The sequence below is a fragment of the Ammodytes marinus genome (genome assembly GCF_949987685.1).
Source record: "Ammodytes marinus genome assembly, chromosome: 13".
Classification (NCBI taxonomy): Eukaryota; Metazoa; Chordata; class Actinopteri; order Uranoscopiformes; family Ammodytidae; genus Ammodytes; species Ammodytes marinus.
Window position 1 is genome coordinate 20,529,631 of NC_137217.1, and position 19,781 is coordinate 20,549,411.

The window sequence follows — 19,781 nt, forward strand, 5'->3', positions numbered from 1 at the left end:
ACACACACACACACACACACACACACACACACACACACACACAGACACACACACACAGACACACACACACACACACACACACACACACACACACACACACACACACACACACACACACACACACACACATACACACACGCTTACACAGTCATTCTCATTCTGTGGTCATGCACTAAAAGCCAGGGTGGATTTATGTGTGCAGCCGCTTCCAAAAAATCTATTATTTCCATATGGTTCTAATACACTCGCTGACTGCCAAAAGCAGCATGGAGACAACTTGTGTGTGTTTGTGAATCAGGGTATGGCGTGTTTGAGCTCACCTCTAGATTTTCAAGTTACTTCTCCCCCTTCATTACTAGCTGTTCGCAACAGTGCACCCCGCCCTTACCTCTCCGGGGACTAAGAGAGAAACAATTGGCTGTTTGATGGCTGGTCGACTTCATATTAGTTCAATTTGTGTGTCACTGCATTTTTCCACATTAAACTCTCTCTCACTCTCAATTGTGTTTCTGTCATCCAGGTGTGCGGTGGAGGTTCGTCAGACTCCAGAGCAGAGCAGTGCACAGCATTTAACACCCAGGAGTTCATGGGTCGCCTCTACAACTGGGAGCCTTTCACTGAGGGTGAGGACTGAGTTAACAATGCCATATTTAGCTGCACAGAGATATGATAATAGGCTTAAAGCTAGAATGAAATGCTAGGAGAGGCGAGGGGAATTCAAAATAAAGCGTCAGTAAAGGTTTGCTTTTTGCAATTAAGTGAGTCAAATGTTGCAACGGTATTAGTGTGTGTTGGCAAGACTCTCACCGCAGGCCCAACCCACCACGAGCCCTCCCTCTCATGGGGGCCGGCCATGCAGTACATGCAACGTCGAGGGTGGTGAGAGTCGAGGGGAAAAGAGAATGACTGGAACTCAATCTGCTTTCATTCTTTTGCTCAAAACACTCTCCCTCCGTTCTTTTTCCTCTCGTCCGTCCAACAACTCCCTGCCTCTTCTGCCAAGCCTCTACTCCCTGCTCTGACTAAGCACACAGATTCCTACTGAGTGACATAAATAAAGAAGGGAAGGAAAGAAAGAAAGAAGGAGAGAGAGGTGAGAGGTGATGGGATGCAAGTGTTTTGTCACGTGTCCACTAGGAGCAAAAGAGATAAAAACGTGGCTTGTGTGTGTGCCTGTGTGTGGTTGAGCGTGTTTGTTTACTCTTCATTAAGGTTAACAATAGGTCAGTGCAGTGGAGATTGTGTCTATTTGTCTTTGTTTTCTGATGCTGGAGGGAGAGACAGAGGAAGAGCAGAAAACACTAAAGTAATATTTGAGGAATTTGAGAGGAACGCGGATAGAGGGAATATGACAAACAGGGGAGTTTTGGGAGTGTGAGTGGAGGCGGTAGAGAGAAAGTGGGAGCATAGAAGCACAGCTGTGAGATTATATCCACGCTATTTGACATTATACTTAGAAATATGTGTGCAGGCCTCTGTGTATTTACAGTATGAGCTTATTTGGAAAACTGAAGATCAGGGGCGTCACTAGGTTTTAAGGACAGGGGGGGCTTAGCCCCAAGGAGATGCACAGAATGTGAGCGAACGTTTAATTTCACCAGAGCCGGCCCAAGCCTTCAGGGGGCCCGAAGCGAAATATGATTAGGGGGCCCCTCTCCAATTGTAGCGCTGCTGAAACTATAGATCTTTGTTAAATATCATTCACACACCCAGTGTTTTCTGCTAGTGCCTCCACTGTGCAGCTGTGCGAAAATAATAGCCAGCTGAGATCCTTACCCTCCTAGGGGGGTCCGGGGGTTTGCCCCCCCGGGAGATTTTTTTAACTTTTTTAGAGTGAAATGCATGAAGCACTTTGAGAGGAAAATTAAGAAGCTAAATCTGAGGAATTTTGTGTGAACAGATCATTTGGAGACACTGGGTCAGATGAATTAGAAGCTATTGAAGAAGGACACATGGATTTTCCATAAAATATTAATAAAAAATAAAATATTATGCAGGGTCCTCTGGGATGGGCTTGGAGCTCTTTTTCTTTTACGGAACATATTTCTCTGTAATATAATGAATGCATTTAAATGCAGTGAGAGGAACGAAGCATAAGAACTCTTGTCTATGCTATCTTTTTTTCCACAGATGAGGCTGAAGGCTATAAGACTATACACAGTGCATGGGCAACTGAGGCAGTCCCATTTCCAATTGTTTTTAAATAAACTCAATACACACTGTGCATGGATGTGAACGTGACATGATCAGATAATTTCGGATTACCTCCCAGATGAACTGATTACATTTTTAGGCTATTAAATATCTAGACCAAAACATTTTATCCCTTATTTTGTATGATAACTTACATTTGCATAATATGATGTTAATATCAAACACACAAACTAAAAAAGAAAATATATATATGTATTTTTTGGAGGGGGCCCCCCTGGCAGCATTAACAACAACAACAAAAGAAAAAAATCCACAGCTCCGCTCCCGGTACACACACTGCAGATACCCAGGTACCGAGTGCAACCTAGGTTGCAGGGAAAACGTGGACTGGATTTCAGTGTAGGCGTGCTCTATATGAACAAGTGGAATGGACTGGATAACGACGCACTGACTCTGACTCTCTATCGCTTCCACTATGAAGTGAAGGGAAATTAAGATTCATGATCACATTTAAGTTAATAATAGCTGGTTTATTTATTTAAACTCATAGTCTGGACACATTATATTGAATTTTTTTTTTTTTTTTTTTTTTTTAAATAAATAAACATAAAATGATTTAGGGGGGCTTAAGAATATTTTAGGGGGGCTTCAGCCCCCCTAAAATAGGCCTAATGACGCCACTGCTGAAGACTATTAATTCCCTAATTAATTCCCTGTCTGTGCACTTGTGTGATCACTGTATCAGCTGGCTGGCGTTCCACAGCATAGAACCAGGCACGCTAGATCAGCGACACCGACCACACACTGTACATTGATTGTACACTCTGTGTATTGTGCATATTTGTAAGTATTTGTGTTGTTTGAAATAAAACAAGGCAAATACGCACAATACACAGAGCTATATGCACAACAGAGTGTAACACAAACAACGTGTAATGAAGCTAAAATAGAGATATATATCTCATTGGAAAGACTTGCTCATATGATAAACCCAAAGAAAAATGTCCCCTGACTCTTTACCTCCTTTCTGCTCTAAGAAGAAGTTTTTGCATCTTTCAGATAATTGTTTTGTTTTTTTGAGTTCACTGTTTTCACAGTCCCCAGTCTCATCAACCTTGCTTCTACAGGTGAAAAAGTTCTGATAAAACCCACTGGGCTCTCCCTGCTCAGCACCAAACAGCAGAAAGACAAAGTTTGTGAGTTGCTGGCGAAGAAAGTGTGAAAGAGCCAGATATTTCCAAGTGGAGAGCGATACAGAGCAAAAAACAGAGCAACTATTGAACTAACATTCTTCAAGTGACTAGAAACACGACTGAAAATAAATGTTAATGTTGCCCCATGACTGCTGGATGTGTAACTTGGCAATTTTTTGCTCAGAAGTTCGCAAAAACAACTTAATACTGTGTTGTTACGACAGCTTGTGCCAATGAAGTGTCCAAAAGAAACAATTAGTGCTACTTTAAAGTTACTTTTTTACGTAGTTTAAGTAATCCCATAACATAACTTTGAACTATGAAAATAAGTTCAATTCACCCTTAATGTTTATATCCTGTGTCATGCTTCAGTTTTGCAATTTCAATATTTTTTATGTTATAACAAAACATAGCTTGGGTTGGGTCGGGGTTTTCATCTTCCTGCATGGATTTCCCTGCAAAATCATATGCTAAGATAGGATGAATAGTGATGCATGTAATTTATTTTGCAACAATATATTAAATTTTTTTAAATGTTCTGCTGAATCCATACACTTTTTTTAGAAGTAAGTTTATCAGTAACCCACTTAACAAAATATCTGACATATTAGGAGTAAATTCAACTGATATTGGTTTAAAATGGCCCTTTTAATTTATAATACATAAAAAAACAGATATATAAAAGGGAATGGCAAGATCTCTGATTGTAGACAATATTCAGCTGTTAACAATACATGTTGCCCAATCCTACATGCAGGTGAATTTGAAAGCCTTGATTGCCTTTATATATGAACTTGAATGGGTGTCTGTATGTGTTGCCAATTATGTAACAAACTGGCAACCTCCTCTATGTTTCACATACTTTCATCAAGTATGAGCTGGCCATCCGACTGTGACCCTGTGAAGGAAAACAGTTATAGAGAATGGAAGGATTAGTCCATTCCACCTTTCCAACAACTTAAAGGGTAAACTATTTGTTGGTCTTGTTGGAGCAGGTTTGGCCCAGTTTTGAGGGTGCAGGCAGATCTAGACAAAGTATGCTGTACATGTGAACCAGGAGTCATCAGCGAGCATATCAGCTGGAGTCAAACTGTCTGCATAAACACACAGGGGCTTTCCTTTCACCCATGCCCCCTGTCTGCGTGTGTTTTGCGAGGGGAAAGAGTGTGAGATTATTGTTTTTATCATGTATTTAGAAGCTCCTACATTTTCTCTATCTGCGTGCTTCCATGCCCTCTTCTCCACTCTTGCTTATTTTAAACTGCCATGTCCTTGAGATCTGCTGAGAAAGAGGGGAAGACTGGACCGAGAGCGAGGAGGGGAAAGAAAAACAGAGACGACCTCTGATATGGGGGGCAAATCCTGGTTCTGGCATTCGAGAGGCACAGCTTAGTCATATTATTGTGAGGATAAAAGGATCCCTTTCCAGTGAAAAAACTGATAAACCCCATGGGCACTACCTGCTCAGCGACAAACAGCAGACAGACACAGAGAGTATCTGGTAGAAAATGAGGCATTAAGCAGCGAAAGGGACGGATATTGCTTAGTGGAGAGAGAAACGGAGCAGATGTCACATATCTTTGGGGACTCTGAAGGGGCTAGATAGTAGATACAGTACTGTATATTTGCAAATGACGTCAGCTGGGGTCAGACTTGCTGGAGATGATCCTTTTCCACTCTGCTAAGTAAACTGTATTGCACTGTTTACTCCAGTCTGGTCCCACTGGCTACAGTCCAAGCCCTTCATATCCAGCTTCCCATCAACACATTGGAGGCTGCGAGGAGCTTGTGAGTTTCGACATCGAATGGTGTATTAGTCATTTCTCTGCAGCTGCACCCATCTATTTACTTTGTAGGGCGCTGCATACATTTCCCATTAGTATTAATGTTAGAATGTCAGCTCTTGGTACTTAGTGTGTGATTTTTTGCCTCCAAGGTGACAGGCCAGTTATATATGTACTGCAAAGTGGTGTGGCCTATGGTTTGGAACAGGAACCTTAAACTGTAAAGCTGCCACTCTGGTTATAAACCACAGAAGTGATAGTCCTGGTACATTTTATTGTGATTCATGTTTCCCCCCACAAGCTAAGCTCTGGATAGCAGTACCTCTTTTAAAACACTGTGCGTGCAGGTGTTGTTTTACTTGAATATTCCCTTTTTTGCATGCCTCATCCCCCCTCTCTGCGCACCCATCCTCCTCTCTTCCTGTCTCGTTGCCTCTTTCTTTCTCTGTCCGTGTTGGAGTTTGTTTAGACAGAGAGATAGTGGGGAAGTATATTTAGACAACATATATTCCACTGTCTGAACACTAAGCTCAGAGAGGGAGAGAGGGAGCGAGGGACAGTGAAAGAGAAAAGGGGGCGAAAAGAGAAACAGAGAAGCTGAGCTAAGTAGCTAGATACAAATCTCTCTTGAGAATGAGAACTAGTCTCTGAATTAGATTACCTTACCTTTATGAATAAAGGTTAAATAAAATAAAATAAAATAAAAACAAATCAAACCAGAACAAACAATTCAATGCGATTAGAAGTAGGAGAGCACTCGAATGTGACTTCAGGACAGATAGAAGAAAGAAAAGATGGGAGGATGAGGGTGATGAGGAGGAAGCAAGTAAAGACGCTCCCCCTCTCTTTTCTGTCACTGTCTCCAGTAGTGTAATCTCTCAAAGATAACTATGAAAGAGGGAAAAAGAGAACCATGGTGGAGAGAGAGAGGGGGGGGGGGGGGGTGGGAACACAACCTCCCCTTCTCTTTCTTTCTAAATATGTACCGTACATCTGTCTCTCTGCAATAATCAGACAGGAGGAAAATATGTTAAAATAAAAGCTTGGATTGCAGTCATGGACAGTGTCTCATACTTTCATACTATTGACATGCATGTTTTAAGTCATTGAAATCAATTCATAAAATCAATGATAATGGTTGTTTCATAGATTTGTGAATTTTGTTGTTATTATTATTATTATTATTATTATTATTATTATTATTATTATTATTATTATTATTATTATTATTATTATTATTATTATTATTATTATTATTATTATAGCATGTATTCCTGATAAAATACCATCTGAGAAAACAGATAACTGAAAGCCTCTGAGGGTCGGAGCCATCTTAAGAGGAGAAATAGGAATAGCAGTTTTGTCACCACACTGTTTAAATCAGATTCAAGAAGACCCCTTAATTTCTCATCTTTGTCCTTTTACCGGAAAGTTTTCACGTATGCGATGACCAGTTGATGTATTTTTTTTTAAATGTATGCTGTCTCTCTCAAACTCTAATAAGCGGTCTCATGAGACTGGTCTCTGCGCCCTTAACTCTGACGAACAGTATCGTGGAGCAGATGTTAACCTGTGCTAAAGGACCACCACTACATTTCCGGAGTATATTTATAACAGAATGCATGTACCCTTGTTATGCCTTGCCTTACCTTTATTTCCATACAAAGTTGGTGAAAGGTAAACATCCAGCGTGGGTCAAGTGCTTCACGTGTATGACTTCCTGACCACTTCTAGCCACTTAGTGAGATAAAATACACTCCTCAATGCCCTTGACGTATTTGGTAAAAGCAAACATCATGGATCTGGATTTTCTATTCACAAAAAGTAAAAACCTGTACACAGTGACTGGGTCTTAACAGAAGTGTTTTTCCTTTCAATTGGAAACTTCTTTGTCATTTAGATACTTTTGTCCACTTTTCCCTCCAGAAGCTAGAGATGGGGTTCTGCTTAAATGGAAACCAACAAAACAATGAAATGGTTCGTCAACAGTCCAATCTTATCTATCATTCTCTTCTGTTTGGAAGTTTGCTGTTTTTATTTATGATGACTTGTGTGCTTTTGTGTGGGAGTTTATTATACCAGGTGAAACATTGTTGACCTTCACTGTAGAGATTCGAGGAACCTAGGAGACTCCTTTAAAGCATATGGAGCTCCTTTGCGTTCACTACACACTACACACTTTTTGAACTTTCTGTTCACACACAAGGTTACACCAGGGGTCCGTTATTTGACCTTAGGTCTTTTTTCTCTTCGCTATCTTTTGTGAACCTCCTGACTTTGAAGATGCTCTGAGGTTTGGGTAACCGAAACCACCCCCTCCCATCTGCAACTAAATCTATGTCTCCTTCCTCATGCTATGATCTAATGTCTATCGCTCTATTACTCACACACTCGCACACCAACTCTGCCCAAGGCCATTAACCCCTGTTACATCCTCCATCTCTAACCTCAAAGAGAAAGAGGAACAGTGGAGCAACTCACTGTCTCCCTGTTTTTACCACACATTCCTTCTATCTCTTTTTCCTCTTCTTCAAAGGAATAGTTCAACATTCAGGAAATGCACATATTTTCTTATCCTTTTCAAGGCTGTCTCAAAAAGATCATTTACTGCCTGTCCTCCAGTGCTTAAGCAATGCACTTATATATCATTGTCAAGTATCAAAGTTGGTGCAGCGAAATCGTAACTAAATCATCTTTTTCATTCTAAATACACCTGTCAAAACTTGGGGTCTACATTACCTATAATGCAGCTATCACAGGCATTTTGGATGGAGATTCAGAGGTTTGTTATGCTTGTAGCTGCTAATGTAGCGTCAGACTGCTGTGATATAAATTTTAGATTTGGCATGCTTTGAATGCATCAGCAAAGGTTGGGCGTTGTAAGCTTAGTTCAGCATAGACTCTGGAAACAGGGGGAACGAGCTAGCTTGGCTTCAAAAATACACCTACACCTTAAAGCATACTAAATAATATTTTTAGTATGTTTATTACTTACATAAGAAAATATATAAAAATGTCACAGACATCAGATTGATAGATGATTTAAACACAGACACACGCTTACTTTCTCCACATATTTTGCTTGTATACTCCCCCCATTCCCCTGTGAGATCCTCTGTATTCCCCGACTTGTCTATTTGTCTGCCGAAGGACAGAAGGTCTTCAATTTCCCCTTTTACCTTGAAGCAGTTTTTCTCCTTCTATGATTCTTCCCTTCTGTTCTCTCTTTCCAAGGACTAGTCTCCCTGCTGTGTGCGCCCATTGGGTTCCTCTCATAAATCAGATGGGCCTCAGGCTTATGTTTAAACCTCCCTTATGGGTATGTAGCTCTTTGGAAGGTGCAGCAGGGAGTGCATTCTTAACTTTGAGCAGCAGGGCAAATAGCTAATCACTCTGGTGCTGTCTGACAGTCATGGGTTATTTGGTCTTGCCTCCTGGTTTCCTGAGCACATGGAAAGACAGTTATCGCCCAACTGGGACTTCTCCACGCCAGGCACCAAACAAAGAAGCCGCACGCTTACATAATATCTCACAAAGCCATAGACACTTAAGACCAACATGAATGTTGTCTAATTATCCCCCTCTCCTATGCTCATGTGTTGCAGTTGGGGCGGACAAGCAGTGTGAGCTGACCTGCAGACCCGCCGGCTATCGTTTCTACGTCCGCCTGGCCGAGCGTGCCAGAGACGGGACGCCCTGCCTCAACGTCAGCTCAAACGACGTGTGTGTAGAAGGACTGTGTCTGGTGAGTGCATTAACTATGAGTGTGTGATTTTAATTTCAAGTCACTGGAACCGAGTCCCTACTGTCTAGCTGGAATTGAAAACAACTGGCTCTCTTTAGTCTCACGACTGGAGGCTGATTTAAGCCTGGCATGCAGATTCAGACTGTCATTTTTTTTAATGTCCTGCTCTCGGCCTCTTTCCCTCTTTTTCCCATTTGCACTTTCTGATTTTGCCCTTCAGTTTCTGGCAGGAATCTGGCCAGTAACAGTAACCAATTTACACACAAACAGATGTGAAATAAACACTGGCAAAGCATGTGAAATGCCAAAGGGGTTGGAATAGCTTTATTTTGCTCTGTCTCCACCCTCTGCCCGCATATCTCTGGTTCCCCTAACCTTCTTTCCCCCCCTTCATTGTCTGACCCATCAATCACATCTTTTCACCTTCTTTTCCTGCCAGACCGAGGGTTGCAATGGGGTACTGGGCTCTGGTTCTGTGATTGACAAGTGCGGAGAGTGTGGTGGGCGGGAATCCTCCTGTCGAAAGGTGACAGGCAGCTTCCAAAATGTCACGGTTCCCCTTGGTTACCAAAAGATCCTGGACATCCCGCTTGGAGCCACATTCATTAACATCACGGAGAGACGAGCCAGTCCTAATTACTTGGGTAAGATCTGATCGACGCACACAAAGTCGAGCACACATTGTTTCCTAAATAATACTGGTTCCAGCTTTGGTAAAAGTGAGAGGTTGGGAAGGGAATTGCAGTATTTGGGAATGTGTTTTGGCCCATAAGCATGTGTGTGCTGGCTTGGACTTAAGACTGTAAATTCTCACAGACTCCCAAGCAGATAATGGCACAATTGTTAGAGCTCATAAGGAACCAGTGAAGTGTGTGCGTGTACGTGTGAGTGTTTGTCTTGCCAGACCCCTGTTTGCTAACGAGACAGCACTCCACAGCCTGTGTTTGTCTGTGTGTCTGAGTGTCTTTGAGCTTGTGTGCGGGGTTTCCCAAGAATTCAACACTATTTAGACTGAACAGAGTCCAAAAAAAAAAATTGAATCAAATCTTGCTTCATTCCTTCCGTCTGACCTCCTGACCTTCCCCTACCCTTATTTTTTTACAGCCATGAGAAGTGGCACCGGAGCCTCTGTGGTGAACGGGCGATGGGCTGTGGACCCTCCGGGGGACTACCAGGCAGGGGGGACCACCTTCACATACACCAGACCTAGAGCACAGGCAGAGGGAGAGGAAGAGAAAGGAGAGTCCCTCAGTGCTCCAGGACCCACCACCACACAGCTACAGCTATATGTAAGAACTGGAGCACATACAGGCTTTCAAAATAACCCTCTAAGCAAACATGATCTCAGGGCACAGATTCAAAATCGCTAAATTAACTGATAAGAATCGCACACATACAAATAGACAAATGAGCATACACAGAATATTTAACATATAAGTGACATTGTCGTAAGCCTGAGGCTGTGATCTCCTGCTCTAAATCAAGATGTTCAAGATAGGCAGCATTATGTTAGTATTCGTGTGGGATAAAAACAGCTGTACTAAAACCTACACTGAGCCACATTCAGGGCTTAATAATAACAGCGCTAACCTCAGGCTAAGATCTTATTAAAGAACAGGAGTCATCTGCAGTTTTGCATCCAGTAGCTACAGGGAAAGAGGGGGTAAAAATAACAAAGCATCCACACCAAAACCAGAGTTTGATCTCCTTTGGAATCACGTGCAGTTTTAAAGCTTAATCGGATGTTGAAATGAGTCATACAAGGAGTAAAAGTTTATAATCAAGCCAGTAGTACAGAGTAGATGCTGTCATAATAATTGCACACTGGAAAAGTAATAGTAAGCAGACTTGTGCCTGTCTGTAGAGGTCATTGGTGGGACACAATCATATAAAGTGGCCTGTAGGTGGTGCCAGAAATAAATAATTATGAAAAAATGTTCGCTTGTGAACATTATTTCAACATAGTTTTTTTTTCGAACATTTGTATGCCAATATTACAGAGAGAATGAAAGGGAAACAAACTTAAACTTGAATCAGGATTGTTGCGTTTCATGGTCAGCATCTTATCTGCCAGTTAGCTTAACAGTATAAAGACTGGAAACAGCTAGTCTGTCTCCAGAGTCTCTTAAATCTGCCAGCAATTCTAAAACTGTAAATATGTTATAACATGTTTGTTTATAAATAAAATAAAATAAAGAAATTTCACCTCAACTCATCTTTTAGTTTTTGAGGTAGTTAAGTGTCGCAACAACACATTAAACTACTGATTGAATTACATTACCATATCTGCTGAAAGATTGCAGATCAAAATGTTGTTGCCATGAGCCTCTAGCTGAAAAAGTTGATTTATTTTAAGAGGGCATAGTGAAATGCCAACACCCTGGTGATGGAAATCCCTTGAGCACAACACTGATTTTGCAGCTGGTCCTCCTCTGACCTCCCCCTATGGGGATTTGTAAAGCTATTCTAAGGCTGTTAATTGTCTTCTCACTTTTAGTCTTATCGGTTCTTTCCCCGTTTTCTCTCCAGATCATTTTCCACAAAGAAAACCCTGGCATCGAATATGAGTTTTACGTCCCCGTGGAAAAGAAGGAGGTTGAAAGGGAGAGGCCAGTGGAGAGAGAGAGGGAGGCACCCAGAGAGGCACCCAGGGAGCGGCCGAGGGTGCGGGAGCAAGGGAGGTCACCCCTTCGCAGTACGTCCATCGCACCTACGTTTTCTGATTTCCCTCCTAATGTATGTCAGCTCTGTTTTCTGCATGTTCCACACAGTAGCGTAGACATACAGTGTCCTTGACCGTCATGTTCAGCACATTGTAGGATCTTGTCAACGTCAGAAATTGAACGCCTGAATCAAACGGAAGAATCATTCTTTCCTAATGACTCTGCAACCCATGTCTCTGGAGAATGATTGACGTGTTTGTGGATCAGGATGGGTGCGGTCGTGGGCCAAATGGGAGGGATTATAGTGAACGTGTGTTTGTGTGTTTGTGCATGACCTAGTTGGGAGGCTTTTTGATCCATATGTTCACTTTCATGAGACCCTGACCTCATCATGACATCATTGGCCCCTGACTCATTGCTCTCAAAATTTTAACATTCACGTTGTCGCCTCTTTCTACCCTCTTTATCGCTCTTTTTCTTGTTTTCCTCATGTTGGTTTCCCATTCTTCGCCTCTCTCTCTCTCTCCCCTCCCACTTTCCCTGATGATTTATGATTTGTCTTTTTCTCTTTTTTTCCCCCAGGTCCTCTCACTGTGTCAATAGAAGACCCTGCTCTTGCTGCCCCTCCTGTTTCGGTCCCTTCTTTCCCCTCTTCCTCCTCTGTGTTTTCTCCTTCGTCCTCCGCGGACCGGTGGACACCTGAGAGGTCACGCCCTCGGGGATCTGCACCCAATAGGAATGCCCGAATCCCCCCTCGCACTGACCTACCATTGGACACTCAGCCCCCCTTCGTGTGGAGAAGAGGCGGACTCACCGAGTGCTCTGCTTCCTGTGGCAAAGGTTAGATTCAGTCAGATTAACCTGAATGTGTGTCATCTTAGAAATGAACTGCCTTATGGAAAAAAAATCATGCTGACTTACCTTGGGTGTTGTGACACCTCCCTCCTCTGGTTGGCAAGTGCAAGTGCAGTTTTTCAACTGACGTTTGTGGCTCATTCTGTGTTTCTGTCCATCTTCCTTTCTCTGTAGGTTTTCAGTACAGGGTTGTTGTGTGCATAGACCGCCATACAGACCAGGAGGTCCCAGAGAGGAAATGTGACTCTGCAGCAAAACCTGTCCCCGAGGAGGAGCCTTGTAACGCACATCCCTGCCCACCATTGTGAGGAAAAAACATAGCTAGTTAGCTAGCTCAATGAAATGTACATTATACATAAATATTTTTTCTTATATTCAGTTTTTTCAGTATTCCAAATATTTGTTCCTTCTTGGGCCAGTTTTTTATGTAAATGATAATTCACTGCACGGAACACCGCAAACAAACCTTAACAAGGCATTTTTGTCCATACATTATACTGTCCTTAAGTAAATATTTATTACAGTGAGTAAATCTGCCAATGAGGTATGAATGTTTTGAATTGTTTCCAATTCACCTTGTTTTCAGGTATTTTAGTTTTAGTTTCTGCTTGATTCAAGCGTAGTTACGTGCTTTATTATTTCTCTTTTCAAGACGCTTATTTCAGGGAAATTGTTGAGACAAGTTGATTTCTACTGTTGACATTATGTCATGTTGCACTGACAAATATTTTGTCAGAAAATTTTTTTTTACATTGTTGAGTTAATGAAAAGTCCAAGTAAGGTACCAAAACATGCTTTAAGAAATCTTTAAAAAAAATTGACATATAATTTGAAGTGAGATGACACATCTAATGTGTGCATCTAATTCGGCCACACAGTGTTTTGTAATAGTTGCACATCTGAAGGCATGTGAGTATATGTTATTTTCCAGTCAAATGTAGATTCAACATGTCTCTCTCTCTCTCCCTCATTGTTTCTCTCAGCTGGGAGGCCAGTTCATGGTCAGAGTGCAGCGTATCCTGTGGCCCTGGGGTGCAGCAGCGTCAGCTCCAGTGCAGGCAAAGCTTTGGAAACCGCTCCACCATGGTCCACCCACAACGCTGCGTCAACCTCACCCCACCGGAGTCCACACAGGCCTGTCAGCTCGCCCTCTGCTCCCACTGGGAGGTCAACTCGGACTGGAGCTCGGTAGGTCAACAACACCCTTATGAGAAAAAGAGGCCATGTAATGTATCACAAACCAAAGAGGGGAGAGTGGGTGGAGTTCCTTTATATATTAGCGTGTTGGGACTTGGGAATTATGGTACTGTGTCACTAATAAATTTTTTTATCCTTTTATTAGGTTGGCACACAATTATTTAAGTACTTTTCAAGTCAGAGTTTGCTGCAGACACTGTGCCATGAAATGTGTTGCAACAAATCATTGAATTGAGTCAATGTTTTGGTTCAATTGAAAAATTATAACAGCTATTAATCATAAGCAAAGCTCACAGTTCCAACAAACCAACAACAGTTTAAAGTTTTAAATGATGTATGATCATATATATGATTTTATACTTCCATTCATAATTCATCTAGTGTTTTCTGTTGTACTGCTACACAACAAAATGCCCTTTGGGAAGAAAAAACTGATTAAATGACTGTTAATCAAGTTTTTCTGTCAACTAGTATTATGCCTTTTGCCTGTACACTCATTCTTGTTTTTTTTCTCCTCTCCATTGGCCGCAGTGCTCAGTGGACTGTGGAGTAGGGAGGAGGACAAGGAGCGTGCACTGTGTCAGCGATCAGGGCAACATGGTGAACGACAAGGAGTGTCACTCCAGGGGTCGCCCACAGGGGAGCGAGGAGTGCAACATGGGGCCCTGTGTAACCAACTGGTACTTCACCAACTGGCCCAACACTGTGAGTAACACACATACACAGCAGTGAAAAAGCAAAAAAAAAACATTCTGGGCACTTACGATGGCACTAATCCTCAACATGATCTTCCACTTTGTCCCTCAGTGTTCGGCGCAGTGTGGCCCCGGGGTGCAGAGGAGGGAGGTGGTGTGTTTGAGCCAAGGAGGGGATAGAGAGGGCGGAGGAGCAGGGGACTGTGTTGGGGATAAACCGGCAGAGATGAAGGCCTGCAACGGGGGTCCCTGTGTGTCCACAACCATGTGGTACAGCAGTCCCTGGACACAGGTAGGATGGAGGGGATAAAGGATAAGGGGAAATCTATTGTATGGAAAGGTGATTTTATGTTTGGTGCGTTTAAGGGCGCACTCACACTAGTGCCGTTTGCCTGTTCCGTGCTCAGCACGATTCAGCACGATTCCCCCCCCTCCCCACTCCCCCCGCAGGCCCGTGCTCACACTGCTCGTGGCCTGGGCATACTTGCACCGTGCGCGTTTAGGATTTGGAGCGTAGTCTACTTGTAGGCTATACGACTGTTTGTGAATATTTTCATCCGGCCAAATTTGCATCAAATATTCCACTTCCACATTAGAGCAACGAGAATCCTTAAGCTATTGTTTTTTTAAATGTAGCCTTGACGTAATAGGTCGCGGTGGACAGTCTCATATTTGTGCAGCACGCTGTTTATTATTAATATAACGGCCCGTCATCAGACCATAGGCTATGTATCCGGATGGTTTTGTACACATCGATCGCTCCATCAAATCCAAGTCAGAACTTTTTGTATGGGCAGAGATCGTTTTTTTAAGTGTCTTTATAAAGTTTCTTGTTAAACCTTAGCGTAGGCTACTGTTTCCTTATCACCGGGCCGCGGTGTGTTGTTTTGGGTGCGTCTCCACCGCCATGCGTAAATGCAGTTATGACAGCTGACGGGAGGAAAAAGAAAAAAAATCATCTGACGAACGTGAGTAAACACGAAAACATTTTTGCTTTGCTTTCTGAGCCGACCTAATTAGCTCTCTCCCTCTTTTATTAGCCCACACCTAGGCCTACACACACGTTAATTCTCACACATTATAGCTACAAGTCCAAGTGGTGGGCAATTCTGGTGCCGACTAGTAAGGCAGCGGACGTTAACGGACAATGCATCCTTAATAAATTCACGTCAGGAACGCCGCCTGTGCGCTTGCTTGTGCGCGTGTCATCTCATTAGCATCTGTACTTTGGCCACGGCACACCTCTCCCAGGTGTGCCGTGGCCAAGGGGCTGTTCCGTGCTGGAATACAGTTGGCGTGGTCACACTAGCCAAACGTTCTAGACTTTAGTATGCTAATGAGCTTTGGCACGGGGCCGTGGCACTAGTGTGAGTGGGCCCTAACTGATATCGCTGGGACTGTGCTAACAAATCGTTACGGAAATACATCGTTATATTTGTTTTTGTATTTTCTGTATCGATTTCCAGCTCCAAAAATGAATTATTAATCTAAGAAAAAAAATTGCATTTAAAATGGGATGTGAACTACAACCTCAGCTCTTGTAGATGTCACAGTAGGGCTAGTCGGGGTGTTATGGCAGAGTGAAAGCTGGAAGCAGCGTGGCCGACACGGATGACAAAATGATAGCGGCCCTTCCAAATGCAAAGCCAAAGATCACAATTTGCATCGTATTGCAATGTATTGTGATATATGATATCGTGACCCATGTATCGCCCATGTGTCGTGATACTTATCTTATCGTGGAGTTGCCAATAACCTAGCCCTAGACATCACTGCAATATGAATCAAAACAGCTACTGTTCTCCTGGTATCGATATGTTTTCTCTCTTTTGCCAGTGCAATGTCCAATGTGGAAATGGAACCCAGCGACGAGACATCATCTGCATCCAAAAGACTGGCAACGATTTTACTGTGGCTGCAGCCAGTGAATGCGCTCATCTGGACAAACCTGCTGCAGTCCAAGAGTGCGAGATGGGAGAGTGTCAGCCCCAGTGGTTCACAACAGAGTGGAGCACGGTGAGAAGAAACGTGAATGAAAATGATTGGGGATCTGTAAATAAAACGTTTAAGAACAATTTTTTTTTCAACAATTTTTTGTTATTCAAACCATCTCTGTCTTTGTTACCAGTGCTCACGTTCTTGTGGAAAAGGCTTACAAATGAGGGAAGTGCGGTGTCTAACGCAAGACAAAAAGCACAGCAAAGAATGTGATTTGGGCACCAAACCTGACAAGGAGCAAATCTGCAACACGATACCCTGCAGTCCACAAGTCTCAGGTTGGTGTGCGCCAAGATGAGACAGAGTATTTGTGCTTTTTTGTTGTTGGCCTTTTCTCCTATCGATGTGTCTCTCCTCTGCTCTGTTCACAGATCACAACTGCCGGGATAGGCGTCAAAATTGCGTGATGGTGGTTCAAGCCAGGCTGTGCGTCTACCCCTACTATAAAACTGCCTGCTGTGCCTCGTGTACCCAGAGTGCTCAGCGTGCCAAGAGGCACTGACCAGCCAGTCACAGGAGCAGAGGTGTGAGAGAAGTCAAAGGGTTTAGGTCAAAAGGGCTGAACACTGCTGAAGAAACAAGTCAGTAGAAAAAGGACAGCCTGTCATAAACATAATCCATGTGATGGCAGTCAGATTACACACAGTATATCCATTTTCTCCTGATTTTTCAGGCAAACACACTGTGAAAGTAGCCGGTTCCCTTATTCCAGTTCTCTATATTCTATTTTATATTGTCTTTGAGAACCACAACTTCCACTGATAGCTTGCATCTGTTTCCTTTAGCTTCAGCTTCAACAGGTTCATAATGTGTCACACAGTGCTGAGATATGCATTTGCTGTGATTGAGAGATTGTAATGCAAGAGGCTCCCTGAGGACACAGCTGTGTCTCAACAGCACATTTAGCCTTATTTTGAGACCCACCCTACTCTACAGGATCTTAAAACCTATTCAACATACATACCACTAATTAAAAGAAATGTGCTGAACAAAGAATTACCCTGTGTGCTAGATAAACTGTGTAGACTTAAGTAATGAAGTGCTGAAGATCTACTGGAATAGATTTACTGTGTTTTTTGTACGCTGCAGATGTACTGCGGCTTCCCCACAAATAAGCTAGAAGGATTTCCTTAATGGTATATGTATTTCTTTCTGTTTGTCAAGAAATGTCCTCTTATTGTTCAGCTCAGTACTTGGAAAGATGAACCAAAGGATTGGGGTGAGCATGATAGTAAGTGACCAAATATATTAAAGCGAGAAGACTTGAGATTTTTTACCCCAACAAGATGGACATTAGACAACAAAACTAACAAGCAGCCACAAGTCTTTGAAGTCCTTAGATGTATTCATGTCAATGACACACATTGGTCTTTTAAAGATAGCTGTAGGAGCTGTGTTGAATTCCACAGCTTTACCTGCAGTTACTGTATGTATTTTATATTGGCCAATGCTGATCACTAAAAAAACAGACATAAAGTAAAACCATTAACTGTCAGATGGGTTGTTCTATAATTTTCCTCTTGTTAGAAAAATCACATGAAAAGACCAAGATGCTACTATTCAACAAAACTCAGCCCAAGCCTATTTGTTTCTACAGATGATGTAAATGTTAGAAAAAGGCTCACTAATATATAGTTTCCTAATTTTGAATGCTCCATTTTCTAAAAAAAAGCTGGGCACTGTAGTTTTTAATCAGATGTTACTTAAACAAGAGAAAATAGCGCACATAGCAGTACAGTGCATATAGCCTGGTCCTACCAGACCATCGTACTTCATTTAATTTGTACAGAAGGTCTGGAATCGCTCAATTGACCAACATTAACTCACTTGAAGGCGGGTGTTCTGTTGAAGTTGTAAACTATTGGATCTGCCCAGTGCCACTCTGGATCTGCCAACCAATTGCATAACGTTTGGTCGTGACGTAGGTCATGCGCCGGCTTCTGAGGCCCTCCCTCTGTTCGCTGATTAGACAGCCAAAAATATGGCGGAGAAAAATTATTCACTCCTGGCTGTCCTAATTCTGTGTTTTAGCGATCATTTCACCACCACGACTGCGCCAAGGAGAACAGCTTCATGTCCTCTCTGTTTTCTCAGCGTGATGAATTAAAGTAAATATTTTGCATACTGAAGCGGCAAACCTCTGTATATGTGTGTAAGTACTACTCTTTATGCTTCTCTGTCTCTTTTCCTCTTACAACTGTTTTTACTTTGCTCTTCTTTCTCTTCCCACACCTCCCTGAGAAGAAATACAAACACAATACACCCTGCCCAGTCAAAGGTGTGGAGTCTGTATATTTGTCAGATATGTTTTAATGTCTATACTTTCTTTGGACATAGAAGGCGCTTGTGTTTTATAACTGAATAGAGTGATCAGAAGTGGTATTGTAGACTGCATTTATACCCATTTAACTGTTGTATTATTATTGTTGTAGTTTGCAAGAGAATATGTAATTGTTGTGTGTGTGTGTGTGTGTGTGTGTGTGTGTGTGTGTGTGTGTGTGTGTGTGTGTGTGTGTGTGTGTCTGTGTGTGTGTGTGCGCGTGTGCGTGTGTGTGTGTGCGAGAGAGAGTATGGGTTTGTGGCTTTGGATGTCATTCTTGTCTCTAATCCCTCGTAGATAAAAAAAAAGTTTTTATATACAAAACAAAAAAGGATAGTAATTTATCTATTATCTAAAGAACATGTAATTTATTTTCTGTTTTAAGAAGCTGTAGCAAATTGTCATTGTTACCACCAGAGTTTATGAGATTACATGTATACTGTATATATGCGAACAATTTTTTTTTTATCTTGCAAGAACAAAACAATAAACGGTGTGGAAAAATTATTATCTCTCATTAAAATAAAACTGAAACCAAGAAATGAAGTGTCATGCTTTTGTTCAGTGAATAGGGACGAAATGGCCATTCTTCTCCAAACGATGGCGCTATTGAGTCTCAGTCATGAATGAAAGGCACTTTACTTAGTTGTTCAATTAACTAAATATGTGTTTTGGGTTCATACTGAATGAGACATTGCTTAAAAGCATGAGTTGGTGATCCTAAATATATTTTACTGAAATGAGGTGTTTGTTTATAGACCCAGGAAGCCTCTTGAAATCATCTGTTTTTCTTTTAAGGTGTAAATGTATGAGTGGCTGGAGGAGTACAAGATGTTAAGTTTAGGGCCAACAGTACAACACAGTGAAAGCAGGTAGAAGGGTTAAAAGGGTGTTGTAGTTTAACAGAATAACTCTGTAGTTTAACTCTACGAAGGCCTGTGCAGACACAATAGTGGTGTGGTCGGATGCAGGAGTAGGCTGAAGTTTTACAATACACTTACTGCTGTAGCCTATATCTGATTAGATTGCTGCTGCTTCCAAACAAGGACAAGATCACTCCAAAACTTAAGCCTTAATATAGGCTATAAAAAGTAAGCAAGAAAAGATGAATAGGCTATCTCACGCTTTCCCACCTAAAGCATCCCTGCTCTTTTGTACTTGCGTGCGTTACAGTGGC

At 42.2% G+C, this 19,781-nt stretch overlaps 1 protein-coding gene across 1 annotated transcript in view; it reads left to right on the forward strand.

The window, feature by feature from the left end:
* The window catches only part of adamtsl4 (ADAMTS-like 4), a 41,088-nt gene extending 21,952 nt beyond the window's left edge, over positions 1 to 19,136 (forward strand). Inside the window, exons 5-17 of the mRNA XM_080038953.1 lie at positions 521 to 623; positions 8,737 to 8,876; positions 9,316 to 9,520; positions 9,981 to 10,165; positions 11,406 to 11,571; positions 12,122 to 12,379; positions 12,569 to 12,698; positions 13,378 to 13,582; positions 14,123 to 14,296; positions 14,399 to 14,578; positions 16,123 to 16,302; positions 16,415 to 16,562; positions 16,656 to 19,136. Coding sequence (XP_079895079.1) covers positions 521 to 623; positions 8,737 to 8,876; positions 9,316 to 9,520; positions 9,981 to 10,165; positions 11,406 to 11,571; positions 12,122 to 12,379; positions 12,569 to 12,698; positions 13,378 to 13,582; positions 14,123 to 14,296; positions 14,399 to 14,578; positions 16,123 to 16,302; positions 16,415 to 16,562; positions 16,656 to 16,786 — 2,205 coding nt within the window. The 3' untranslated portion in view covers positions 16,787 to 19,136. The remainder of the gene's footprint in view (positions 1 to 520; positions 624 to 8,736; positions 8,877 to 9,315; positions 9,521 to 9,980; positions 10,166 to 11,405; positions 11,572 to 12,121; positions 12,380 to 12,568; positions 12,699 to 13,377; positions 13,583 to 14,122; positions 14,297 to 14,398; positions 14,579 to 16,122; positions 16,303 to 16,414; positions 16,563 to 16,655) is intronic.
* Positions 19,137 to 19,781: the final 645 nt, after the last annotated feature.